Below are 12,700 nucleotides of genomic sequence, written 5' to 3'. Positions count from 1 at the left end.
CGGATGCTGCCTTGCCCTGTCTTTAATCCCAGTGATTTTTCTACATTCTATGCAGCCCAACAACGCCAGCCGAAAATACCTAGTCCATAAAGCATGATTGTCTCAATAGTGCTACGTGCTCCTCAAAAGGCAGGACCTCTTCCCGCTTCTTCTCGACGTCTCTGCACCATAGGCCATGGATCTAATCAGGGACTCGTCCAGTTCTTTATAATAATGCGCAGCCAACCAACCCCTCCACCACCTCAGAAATGGGCGGCTTCACCAGTTCCGTTCGCGAGACCTTCCTTCCACTCACGGGCTGCCTCAATCATCTGGTCGAGGCATCCCGCACTTGCCGCCACAAGGCCAAGCAAGGGGGGAGAAGGATTCAGGACCTTGCTGGTGAATTCGGGATGGGCTTGTACTCTGATCAATCAAGTTAGCATCTGTTTTGTGTTGTGTTTCGTCCAAGAGTTCCTCCAACCCATCGCCTTGTGTTGCTTACCCGACAAAGAAAGGGTGATCCTGGATTTCAACGGACTCGACTCGCACGCCCTGGTCGTCGAGGGAGGTGACGGCAAGTCCGCCCTTCTCGAACTGCTCAATGTACTCTGGGTTCACCTCGTAGCGATGTCGATGGCGCTCCTCGATAACGTCCGCGCCTCCGTACATGGCCCGGAGCTTGCTCCATTCGGTGCCGGGTTTGAAGTGGGATGTCCGAGCGCCGAGTCTCATGGTGCCGCCCATTTGCCTTTTTTTTGAGTCCTATGTTAGCGGCGTCCTATCGTCGCGCCTTAATAGTAGATAGGTAAGGAACGAAGACGACTTACTCCTTGGATACCTCCGGCATGAAAACGACAACCCGGTGCTCTGCTTGCGCAGAGAATTCTTCGGACGTGGCGCCCCTGAGTGCCAACACATTACGGGCGTACTCCATGACGGCCACCTGCAAGCCCAAGCAGATACCGAGGAATGGGATCTTTCGCTCTCGGGCCCACTTGATGACTTCCACCATGCCCTCGGTCCCTCTTTCGCCAAAGCCGCCGGGGACGATGATTCCTTCGGCATCGCAAATGGCCTTCCAGGCGGCGTGGTACTTGATCGGGTCCTTCTGTTGCATTTCGTGCTCGAGGTGTTCGGCATCGACAGAGACGAGGTTCAGCTTCCGTTTGCATCGCATGGCCGAATGCTCGAGTGACTTGCGGACACTGAGGTAGGCGTCATCCAGAACGACGTATTTGCCGACCAACACGATGTTGACCGGTGTCAGGTGCCGCTCGGGAACGACCGTCTTCTTCCACAAATCCCACAGGGCCTGGCCCTTCTCGACCATGGTTGGGGACAGGACGGGCTTGTCGAGACCCAGGCCCTTTTGCAATAGCTTGAGCAGACCCTCTTCTTGGAGAAGAATCGGGACCTGGTAAATGGTCTCCATGTTTCGGACGCCGATGACTTGGTCGTCGTCGAGTTGACAACTCCGGGCTATTTTGGAGATGGTGGCGGCGTTGAGGGGATGCTCGCAACGGCAAGCAATCTGGTAATACAATTAGAGGATTTCATTCGGGCCACAGCGTGAATTTTGGAAACGCCTACCACGTCAGGGAACAAACCAGCACTTCGCATTTGCCTGATAGCGTTCTGCGTGGGCTTGGTCTTCTCCTCGCCATTGATCACAGGGCAGTACGACACCGCAATGCTCATGAATTCGTGGTTTGGATCTCGTTGAAGCTTGTGCCTCAGCTGCACCAGGGCCTCCATGAACGGACCAGATTCAAGATCACTAACGTAGCGAAGAGTCAGTTATGTTTCTCCTAGATTGGTCAAGAAACAGTCCCGACAAAAGGTCTTGACGTATCGCCAAGGAGAATACCTACCCAACTGTGCCGCCCTACAGGTAGAACGAGGTTAGTCTTCAGAATTGTCCTGGCAATGCAACTGGGGCGGAGAACATACCAACTCAACTATGCCAAGTTAGTACATTGATATTCAAAACTGTCAGGTCATTACGAGGACATACCGATACAGACATCCGGCTCCTCGCCAGAATCATCCACCGGGATCTTGGCCACTCTCTCGATCCATTCCTGAATGGCATCCGTTACATCCGGGACGATTTGGATGGTTTTCCCCAGCCTCTTCGGATTGCCCACTCTCTCGGATTGCTGTTTCAGAAAAAGAGCATTAGTCTCTATGGATCGTATTCATCGTTGGCGGGTGGTGAGGGTATCGTACAATGACCTGCTGGTAGATCTTTCCTGTGGTCATGTTGCTGTCTCGGCTCAGCTGAATGCCAAGATATCTCGAGTTTAAAGTCAGCTGAGTGGTCTACAGTCTTCAAAAAAGCCATTGAAAATACCTCTCATAGTTGCCAAGGTCCAAATCCGCCTCTAGTCGGTGTTAGTAGTATGTTCGAAAGCGTGAATTGAATGTTGGAGAGATGTACCTCCTCCATCGGCCAGAACGAAGCACTCTCCATGCCTGAAGGCCTTGTTAGCCAAATGTCATGTGGAAACAATGCAGGGAGACCTACTCTAGTGGGGACAGAAGACCGGCATCCACATTCAAATAGGGGTCGAGCTTTATGGCCTGGAAAATCTAGTGTGAGTGGGAGATCATGGATTGAGAGTGAATGGTGAAAGAAATGTCATACCGTGACGCGAAGGCCAAGAGTCTTAAGCAGAAGCCCCGCGCTGCTGGCTGTAAGAGAGTTTCTATTGTCAGTAGAAAAAGAAAGAAAAAATTGCCAAGACAATGCTGAAGGCAGGGAAAAAAGAAGGAGAAGAAGAAAAAAAAAAAGAAAAAGAAAAAGGCCTTACCAATAATTCCTACAAGATCCACAAGTCAGCAGAGTGATTCCAAGAAAGTCTGAAAGGCGCGTTGAGGATTGATGAGATTTGGGGTATGAGACGGTCACACTCATTCATGCCAGCCCGCAGCACCATGCAAGATGCCCGATAGGGGTCAGGGAACATGGAACTCACCTTTGCCAACGCCAGAGATGACGCCGCCATTCACGAGAACAATGCGCATCTTGGTAATTAACGGTTTGGCTCGAGGCGACGTGGGATACAAGTTGCTGGAAGGAATTAAGAATTGAACGAGTACACCGACGCCGCGTGCGATTACAAAAAATCTGTAAGGGGGGAACAAGTCCAGCACCAATGCACGAATGAACTCGAACTTTTTTTCTTTCTCGGAACCGATAAGCTGATAAGATAAGATATGCGCATCAAAATCCAACTTCCCGAGTCGCCGTTTCCGTTTTAAGCATCACGAGTCACCGTACCTTTTTTTAAAGTACAGAATACTTTCTTGAATTCTACAGGTACCTTAGCGACATAAGGTACCTTAGTCCATATAATACCCAGTACGTTCTCTGACTCGGGGAATCCGATTTTTATGCGATGGAGCTCTGGGGCAGCGATATTAGCCTACGTCTCAGCCCTTCGGCGTCATAATAAGCAACCCTGCACAACACAATAGGGATTCTTCCCTGTCAACATAAAACTCCGCTTAGGTGTCGCTATATCAGATCGCTCGCACAATACGCGTTACGCCGTGTATTTGAACACAGGGAGGGTGTAACATGAAACCCCATATCTCAGAGCTGCGCCCAGTCCCCCGTCCTCTCCCCCGTCCCCCATCGCTTCGTCTCCTCAAGAAAACACATAAATCACCCCTGACCTGTCTACCGATACGGTCATGCTGTAGGGTACCTCCAACAGCGCCACATCTGTGATCGAGTCCAGGTGCGCCCTGAGGAGGTGCTGCTGCTGCAGAGAAATAACCGTATACCGCGACGGCCTCCCGCTGCCGCCAACTCCCTTGCCCTTCGAGCCGCCGGACCCTGCATTCGGCGCCGTCGGCCCTCCGCGCGGCACCCTCTCCGTATTGACCGTCAAGCTGGTCGTCGGATGGGAAGCCGTATATGTCGGCTTGGGTTCGTCCGGGTCAAGCCCACTGTACACGGCCGAGTTCTCGACCCGAGACATGTCCCAGAACCGGAGCTTCTTGTCAGAACCCCCCGTTACGATGAAGGGGTGCCGGACGTCTCGCGAGTCGTCCGTGCTCGCCGTCCCCGTGATCATGGCGCGCACCCCACGGTCGGGGCTGCCCGTTCCGCTCGGCTCGATGTTGGTAGCGTATCGGCCCAGCATGCCCTCGGGCTTGTCCTCGTCAACGTCCCACGGCTCGTACCCCTTCGGCCCGTCCTTACTGCCTCCGACGCGGTAGATCTCCCGGCACGTGGTGCGCTCCAGGTCCCACACCGTGACCTCTCCCTGGCCCGTGCCTCCCGCTGCGCAGACCCATTTGCCGCGCCCCTTGGACGGATGGATGCTGAGTCTGAAGATCGCACTCTTCCCCGGAAGTCCCCAGCCTCTTAATCTCACTCGAAACCGGAGATCCCAGAGGTCCAGCACGCCGTGCGACGTGCCCACGCATAGCCAGTTCCGCTTCCGGTCGATGCAGAAGCACGTCGGGGTCCCGTGATGGACAGGATTCTCCAGCACATACAGGAGCGACATGGTGCGCAAGTCGATGCCCAGGATCCTCGAACGGTTCGTTGCGAGCACCAGAACGGAATCCGACTCGAGCTTGAAGTGTTCGCACCAGACGGCAAACTCGCCTTCGGGAAGCTGATACTCGCGCAGGAGCCGTAGCTTGCCATACCGTAGCACGCCGCCCGCCGGCACGGCCTCCACCTTCACGACGTGAACGCTGCCGTCGTTTGCGCAGCTGATGAAGGAGTGGGTACTCTCAATGAAACACAAGGCCAGTACTCGCGCGCCAGTGCCGTGTTTATGCGTCTGCCTCGAGCGGTTCGTAATGTTCTTCTCAAGCCGCGCGCTGTCCCAGACCTTGACCGCACCGTCGTCGCCGCCCGTCAGAAAGAAGGCGTGATCCGGCGCTACCACGAGCCGATTGATGGAACTAGTGTGCTCCGCAAAAGTCGCCACAAGTCGTCCCGTAGGACGCCACGGCTCGTCAATACCCGTGCCGACGGCCTTTCCTGCCTTGCGTCGGGAAATAGGTGGCACCAAGGGGCCGAATTCAATCATGTCGTGGGGATAATTGTCCACGTACATCGTATCCAACATCTTCAGGATGCTAGGGTCATTTCCCTCGTACGAGTGGTTCGCTTTGACCTTCGTCCCTGGGGCCGCGCCGTTGGTCAACCGGTCCGCCCCTGCTGGCCTGGTTTGCGGAGGCTGTGAGAAGGGACCCTCAACCTCGCCGAAGGCATTGGCGCCGGTCATGGCCGTCTCGGGTACGCTTTTGTTGCTATCCTTGCGGTCGAGTAGACCGAGGGCGCTAGACTGGTGTCGAATCGTCCTTCTCGAAGAGTATGGCTGGTCACGAACCGATACGTTACCATCCATCCCGGGGCTGCCAACAATCAGGGTGGCCTGATCCGTCGGTGTGCGTTTCTTGGGTTCAATCGGTCGAGTGCGTGACACTTCTCGTGACACGCGCCCTTCAACCACACGCGTCCGCAAGTTGTTCAAGGCACTCGATTGTCTCTTTGTACCCGAGTCATCAATCGTCATGGAGGCATCCAACAGAGCATCGGCGATCGTGTATGGCCCCTGTTGGTCAGACCGCGGGCTGGCCGAAGGTTGCTGAGGCGGCTCTTCGTCGAAAAAGAAGATGGTCTGCGGTGTGATGCCCAGGGTTTTCAACGAAACCATCTCGTTGAGACCGGTAGGCTCGCCAGCCGTAGACTCGCGTCCCTTCATTTTACTCGTGCGCCAGATAAACTCCCTGAGAGCGACCAGCTTGAACTCATCTTCAGGACCGAGTCCTAGATTTCTTAGTCTTGCAAGCCACTGTTCATCCTCTTCATTCCGTGGTATTTGCCTGAGGACGTTTGTGTTCAAGTCTTTAGAGGACCGTGTTGCGACTGTATTAGGTAGCGATCCGGATATGGCATGACGAGGGTGTTGGGAGGATCTCCAGAATACCCCTTTATCCGCCATTTGCGCCCAGACGCGTGCCTGGTCAAACACGGCTCTGGACAAAGGCCGCTTCAGCGCGTCGAGCACCCCCAACAGATCAAGCGCAGGAATCTGATCAGTCTTGACGTAGGGCTGTACCAGCGGAAGGACGATGCCTATTAGGTCCGCTGTGCCGAGGAACTTGGTCGACTGGGAGAGAAACTCGGCTGCGGAGTCGCGGATCCATAAATTCGGATGCATAGTAAAGCGTCCGACGATATCGATCAACTCCCACAGCTTTGCCCTGGAGAGAAGGCCGAGGCTTGCCAACTGCGCAAGGCAGTGTAGAGCAGCCTGTACCACGAACTCCTCCGGATCCGCCAGCGCCTGGATCATCAACGGCAAAATGAACTCTTCTAAGCTGAAACTGCCGATGAGTACCGATATACCCACAATGGTCTCGAAGAAGGCGCATTTCAATGTCCAGTCCCGGTCGTTCAGATACGTATTCAGATGCGCGAGAAGAATGTCATTCGCCTCGGCCGGCCCAAAGAAAATACAGAGCTCGGGGACTGATGTGAGGAAGGCGCGCCTAACCGACACGTCCGGGTCCTCAATAAGGACTTTTGTGTGCTGCTCGAGCATGGCAAAAAGCTCGCGCTGGGCATCGTCAAACAGGTTATCCGCCAGAGCCTCGGCCTCCACGCCGGGTTCCAGTTCGGGATCGGCCACGGATAGTGCACCGGTCGCCTTCATGGTGGCCGCCATCTCCAAAAACCGGGTAGCGGTGGTCGCCAGGCTGCCCAGGCAAGACGCATATGTAGCCCTCACGAGGGGGCTGGGCGTCAGGGGACCGGTCAACAGATGGGAATTGAACCGGGGTAAGACGTACTCGATGAACACATGGGCATTCACCGGGGAGAGTGTCCGGACGAGCTGGAGAAGCTGCGTGATGGACCGGATCGCTGCTATCACAACGAGGTCCGACTTGTCGCCAAGCAACAGCACCAGATACGGCAAGACACGATCCAGCTTGGCGGTGTCCGGAATCCTTTCGGCAAAGGCGAGTAAGATGTCACATGCCCGGATGCGAGAGGCGGCCCGCGCGGTATTCCTGATGGACGAGACCACCAGAGCTAAGAAAATCAACGTGCCATCTTTCTTGGGAGGTTCCGCACGGCCGGTGACGTCGCGTTCGTGGTTCGGGATGTTGAGACGGACGGGAAAATGACCGAGCCCTAATCGAGGGGCAATCGGCTTGATCCGTGACTCGACGTTACACTCGTACTCGTACCCAAGAAAGTACGAAATCTTGTCAAAGTCGAGAAACACGCGGTCTATCCTGTCGTCAGCTTCGCCGAGATTCCGGGATGCGCCCGAGACGGGATTATTGCCCGAGGAAGGGTCGGTGACGAGCCCCATGTACTGGTGTAGGAAGCTATAGAAATACTCTGGAAAGACTTTGCCTTTCCAGAAGTCCAGGTACTGCTCCGCAGAGTATCGTCTCTCCGGATCCAGCTGGACCATGTGGGAAATCATGTCCCGCACATCCCTGTCGGAGATGCGGCTGATCTGAGATATCACGGGGTCGTATTCGCCTCGTCGATATTTGTAGAGCTGGCTCAGGGTGAAGATGGGCGATTCTAGGAACACCTCTGCAATAACGCAGCCGGCACTGAACACATCCATGGCCCAGGTGAGCCTCGCATCTTTATTATGGAGCTCTTCGTGAGGGACGAAGCGCTCGGGGGCCAGGTAGCATGTTCGCCGGCCCGACGTATCAAAGTAGTAGGAGAAGTCGGCGGGGTTATCGTCCGGCAGCAGCACAGGCTTGAACGGGCCGGAGAAGTCGGCGAGGTACAGCCAGTTCCACGAGGTAACGAGGGTATTTTCGGACTTGATGTCTCCGTGGTAGATGTCGCGAGCGTGGCAGTCGCGCAGGGCGCAGAGGAGTTGGAATGCCAGCCATTTCTTCTCGATGTCTTCCAGGAACGGGCGGGTACTCATACGGTCATATAAGGAGTTGTAGAGGAACTGTCGGACAAGATAGCCGTTTGTGTCGGTCTCAATAATGCGCTGGAACGGGAGCGCATTCGGCACTTCGGCGAGGGCGTTTCGCTGCTCTGCGAAGCGTGAGCGTCATCGTGTCAGCCCTTCTTACACCTCAGTACAGTGGGGTGCCACTCCGTTCTTCACCTACCTAATATCTTCTTCTTGTACGAGTCCAACGACAGCGGAGTATATGGCTTTACGAGGACCTTGACCAAGACGACGCCATCGTGATGCCTCGCGCGGACACTCTTCATGAAGCGTGCATTGCCGACACCTTGCTCGTACACCAGGTCGGACAGCTCCGGCACATCGATGCTCGCCGCCCCAGTGTAGTGAGTCGCGAGGGAGAACCCCTGACCCATGGTGGGTGGCTTAATGGAACTCGTGTATCGGGGAGATCTACTTGATGAGGATGCTCGTGACGGGGGCGTGGATCGAGTCTATCATCTTGATGTCGGTGTTGTACGTTCGTTTGCCTCGTGGGACGTTTCGAATATACAGGTAGCTTTGAATACAGACAGGTCAATACCTTAGGCGATCGTCACGGGGGGTTGGTATGGAATTAATATGGACTTACCACCTGGTGTTATGATTGAAGGCACTCTGGTTGAAATAACACTTCACATTACCTATTGACACTCGAGCCTACCTTAAGGTACTCTGTAGATCATTGTTGAGAGCTCTCGATAAGGGACGCAGGCCTGAAGGGAAGGGACCCACCCCAGGCTGTTGATAAAGTTACCCACAATGTGGGCCAGACCAGACGTCACAGCTCGATGCTACAAGCTGCCCCAATGACTGATCGACCAAATGCTGACATAACCTACAAAAAGCGCCCGTGACAAAGGAAATTAGGTAGGTACTGAGTAATACCAGTGGGGATGTCTCACTGAAAACATCACGAACCACAACTAGCACGTCCAATGGTCAAGAACATTATCACCAAGAAAACGATTAAGTACAAAACATAAATGTGGAAGCAGAAGTCTCAAAGATATCGAAACTATGGGAGTAAAGCTCAACATCGGGAAGGGTACAGGTTACTAGGTCTATTGGGGTGGCCGTGAGCTAAAAGCTAACTAAGAGCTTCTGATCTCCTAGGATATATCCTCTCTAATAGCCACAAGGCAGAAGCTACGGAGTAGGCATAGCTAGCCACCTTACCAAGATTCCCCTTCTACCTCGGTGATCTCTTGCCATATGTCGTAATTAGACTACCAAGATCACGCCAAAGACCCGGTCCCACATCCACACCAAACACCTTCTACCACACATAAACGGGTATATGAACGGACTTGCTTCGGACCGCTGAATCGAAAAGAGGAAGTGCTGCACATGCTTGGTCGTAGGATGAAGTAAAAGCATTAAAATATCGTTGACAAGAACGTAAGCCATTCGTGCCTAGTGTGCAAGAACTTGTGTGTCTACGCCACGGTCCTACACACATGAGGCCCATACGCGCAATGTACGCGCCAGCGAAAGGGAAGCTGCTTAGTTGGTTTGCCGACGTGTGTTGGAGAAGGTATGAAGAACAGCCGCCGTCGACGACAAGGACAAATACTGCTGTCCGAAAACGCCCGCACGCCGTAGCCGAATGACCTATGACCGACAGGCAGCTGTGGTGAAGACGTTTTCCAAGCTCCTCAGTTGCACATGGAGGCCGGGTCCCTCTCAGGGGCCGGGTTGGATGTTGGACCCGTTCTCGGTCGAGCCATCGCCCTCAATGGTCTTGCGCCAATGCTCTGGTCGGCATATACAGACCAAGGGGAATGCCTTGATCTCACCGCTGATCGGAGGCGACGTGTCGCGTCTGCCCGAAGCGTTGGAGACTCCGCTGTCGCGTTGCGCTTGTCGCCTGACATCCCATTCGTCGGCCCGCTCGTCCAACATAACACCTGTCGCCCAGCCATCATCCCATATGCCGACTATTTTGAGCATATCCCCGCGCTCAAGGGCAAACTCATCAGGCGCTCGCGGTTGGTAAGCCCAGAGGACGGAAACTCTATCTCCAGGATGGATGTCGTCTGATGAGTAGTAGTCCCTGAAGAAGGGAAGTTGTTCTGACTGCTGGCTGGCCATGCCTTGCGGAGACGACATGCCGCCGGCGCTGGTCGGGGACTGGGGATCTTCGCCAGCCAAAACCGAGCCGCTCGAAAGAGACCCATGTCTCTTTCGAATGTTATTGGGCGGCGGCCGCAAAACGCCAACACCAGTCCTGCTTCCCGAATCGGGGCTACTTCCAAAGTCCGACGACGAGTGGGACTCTCCCTGCCTCCGTCCAGTCATGTACCCGGCGGTAGCACCAATACCAGCAGCCAGTCCAGTGTTATGGCGTGAAGGGGGTTCCGAACTGCCTTCCAAGGCCGACATGCGCGCAACGCGGCCACCAGGGACCACCTCGAAATTCTGAGGGGCAGACGATCGGCTGGTTTGTTCCATTGCGGCCGGCTGTCGAGCAGGAGCCGGTTGATTAAAGACGCTGCCACTCTGGCTGCCCTCGTTCTTCCTCCGCCGCCAGCACAGAAAACACAGGAAAACCGCCGCCGCGAGGATCGCGGCTCCGGCAATCGAGCCAATCACGATGCCGGCAATCTGACCGCCAGAAAGCCCAGAAACGCCGCCGTCGTCATCGTCGTCATCGCCGTCAGTCGCCGTAGGCCTTGGAGTCGGTGGTTCGAATGTCATCGAAGGTATGATGGCTGGAAGCGTCACGTCGGCGCACCTGTTCTCGGCGTCCGAATTGTAGCAGCACGTGTCCGTGGAGTTGATACCGCCCGATCCACAGTAAGAACATAGGCCTAACGTGCTGTTGCCGTAGCCGCAATTCTCTGGCTCGTTGGCGATGCCTTGTATGCAGCGGTCAGACGTTAGTGACCCCGCAGGAAGGGCGCAGTTAGTGAAGTCGGCTCGGATCAGGTCCACCAAGTCATCGCCAGGAGTGTCGCAAAGCTCATCATCAGCAGTAACAAGCGCTTCACTCTGCGCAAAATAAGCCTGCCGGGGATGTGAGCGGAAGACAGTCATGACACGGCAATAGAGATAATCTTACGCATGTATCGGCACAGACAGCTCGCGACGCCTCTTCTGAAAGATTACAGGCGTCTATTGAATTTTGGATGATGGCATTGCAGAGAACGGTAGTCGCGAAACGCGCGTAATACTCATCAGTGCTTCTGAGATCAATACGACCACAGCCGAATGAAAGCTCGAATCTGCTCATATCTTAGCACGGATACTTGACAAGAGGTCGTGGCAGCGTCACTCACTTGTTGCGTACATAAGTTGTCTGGATATACGACAGTAGTTCTCGGTCGAACGACTCTCGATTTGAGACAAAGCGTAGAAAAGGAAACAAGTCAGGCAAAAAATCGCCAGTGGAGATGGCTGCTGATTGAAAGGCAGGGCAAGCTGTTGATCCTTCCAAAGATATGCAATGGCTTTGGGCTGAGACGATGGCCGGCACGGAAAGGGCTGATAATAGAACGCCTCTCATGAGCGCCAACTTCGGATGTCGCTTCGGCGGTTGGGCTAAAGCAACGGTGGATCTAGACGAGGTAGCTCGTCCTCGCTCCGGCGACCGCATTTCCACAAGGGGGAAGAGTGTGTCCTGATGGTGTTTGGCGGTCGGCGGCGATAAATTAGATTGTTCCACCAATATTGCAGGGAAAAGGGAAATGAGATCGTTGCAACTAAAGGCACAATAGGTGGTTAGCCTAACCAGTGGAGAAGACTCGAGGATCCAATGCAACGGACGAAGGGAAGAGGGCCAGCGCAGCTGTGTCTCCATGAAGAAATTATAAAGTGGTGCGTCCGCAAACGAGGATGCTGTTGAGACGGCAAGCGCGAGGGGAATGAGAAAGGTACAAACCTTGTTGACTAGGTAAAGAAAAATATCGTTTCAGAAAGAACGGAGGTCGACAAAAACAAAGCGCAGTGACATATATTAAATGTAAAGAACCTCGATGCTGGCGAGATGGCGGTAGGGCCGGCGTAATGTTGACGTGGAACGCGTGCCCGAGTTGGCTACCCCCAAAGCGCTCAACAAGGCGAAGGTAGTCGGCCACTATTAATTATAAGGTACCATTCAAAAGAAGGAAAGCAAAAGCGTAAAATGGACGGCAAATGAGCGTGTCGAAACTAAAGGCGCACCGATCAAGGCGTTGTTGGTCGGACTCGTGATAGGGTGCGAATGTTGGGCGCTCAGGAGGGAATTTCCGAAGGTCGTGATAGACCCAATGGCCTGAACGACAGGAGACGTGCGGGTTGGAGGAGGAGTTAAATTGACGTGAGAGAGAGACGTCAGTTGTCGCTACCTCTCTCAAGCTCCAAACCTCGCGTGTTGTCACACACTCTTGCTTTGTTCCTGCATACACACACACGGGTGGGAAAGAGAGAAACAGAAAAGGAGCGAAATGCCAAAATTACCGGGGAGAGAAACCAAACAAGAGAGAGAGGGAGCTCGGACGAAGAGAAGCTGAGCGGACGGCTGCATCACACAGGCGACACCTTCCGCACTCCGTTTAAGGGGGTTTTGGAGTCACTGGCGAATTGGATCAGGATGCTGTTTCTCCGCAGACCGTTGATTGGGCGTTGAATGGTACACCGCTGCAGGGGGTGGGCCGCTCGGGCCTCCACTTGCCTATTGAGGAGCAGTGGTTAATTACGTACTCAACGGCGGCTGCAGGTACGAACATTGTGCGTGTATTTTCTCTCCCAGTCCTCCAAGTCCACGT

The 12,700-nt window shown here is 54.4% G+C and overlaps 3 protein-coding genes across 3 annotated transcripts; all 3 read right to left on the bottom strand.

The window, feature by feature from the left end:
* Positions 1-242: 242 nt before the first annotated feature.
* SODALDRAFT_270268 (CTP synthase) lies at positions 243-3,009 on the bottom strand (the record flags this gene model as incomplete). Its single annotated transcript, XM_028607710.1, has 11 exons — positions 243-405; positions 485-730; positions 810-1,513; positions 1,573-1,759; positions 1,987-2,141; positions 2,212-2,278; positions 2,336-2,366; positions 2,423-2,457; positions 2,510-2,565; positions 2,630-2,690; positions 2,957-3,009. The coding sequence occupies 11 exons, from the start codon at positions 3,007-3,009 to the stop codon at positions 243-245; spliced, it is 1,758 nt and encodes a 585-aa protein (XP_028468433.1).
* Positions 3,010-3,343: 334 nt separating this feature from the next.
* SODALDRAFT_306985 (phosphoinositide 3-kinase regulatory subunit 4) lies at positions 3,344-8,643 on the bottom strand. Its single transcript, XM_028609052.1, has 3 exons — positions 8,545-8,643; positions 8,116-8,472; positions 3,344-8,038 (listed from the first exon to the last, which is right to left on the bottom strand). The coding sequence occupies exons 2-3, from the start codon at positions 8,327-8,329 to the stop codon at positions 3,636-3,638; spliced, it is 4,617 nt and encodes a 1,538-aa protein (XP_028468432.1). The 5' UTR covers positions 8,330-8,472; positions 8,545-8,643; the 3' UTR covers positions 3,344-3,635.
* Positions 8,644-9,638: 995 nt separating this feature from the next.
* On the bottom strand, positions 9,639-11,460 carry SODALDRAFT_272109 (SH3 domain-containing protein; the record flags this gene model as incomplete). The annotated part of the gene is made up of 3 exons (XM_028607811.1): positions 9,639-10,961; positions 11,017-11,179; positions 11,234-11,460. The coding sequence occupies 3 exons, from the start codon at positions 11,458-11,460 to the stop codon at positions 9,639-9,641; spliced, it is 1,713 nt and encodes a 570-aa protein (XP_028468431.1).
* Positions 11,461-12,700: the final 1,240 nt, after the last annotated feature.

The sequence above is a fragment of the Sodiomyces alkalinus genome, assembly GCF_003711515.1.
Source record: "Sodiomyces alkalinus F11 unplaced genomic scaffold SODALscaffold_2, whole genome shotgun sequence".
In the NCBI taxonomy this organism is placed as follows: Eukaryota; Fungi; Ascomycota; class Sordariomycetes; order Glomerellales; family Plectosphaerellaceae; genus Sodiomyces; species Sodiomyces alkalinus.
Note: the sequence above shows the minus strand (reverse complement) of the source record. Positions and strands in the feature narration are given on the sequence as shown.

Excerpts from the sequence above, each read along its gene's own strand:
- SODALDRAFT_306985 (XM_028609052.1), bottom strand. The coding sequence starts at position 8,329 with ATGGGTCAGGGGTTCTCCCTCGCGACTCACTACACTGGGGCGGCGAGC. Across the intron at positions 8,039-8,115 it reads GTACAAGAAGAAGATATTAG|AGCAGCGAAACGCCCTCGCC; the intron begins GTAGGTGAAGAA and ends CACGCTTCGCAG.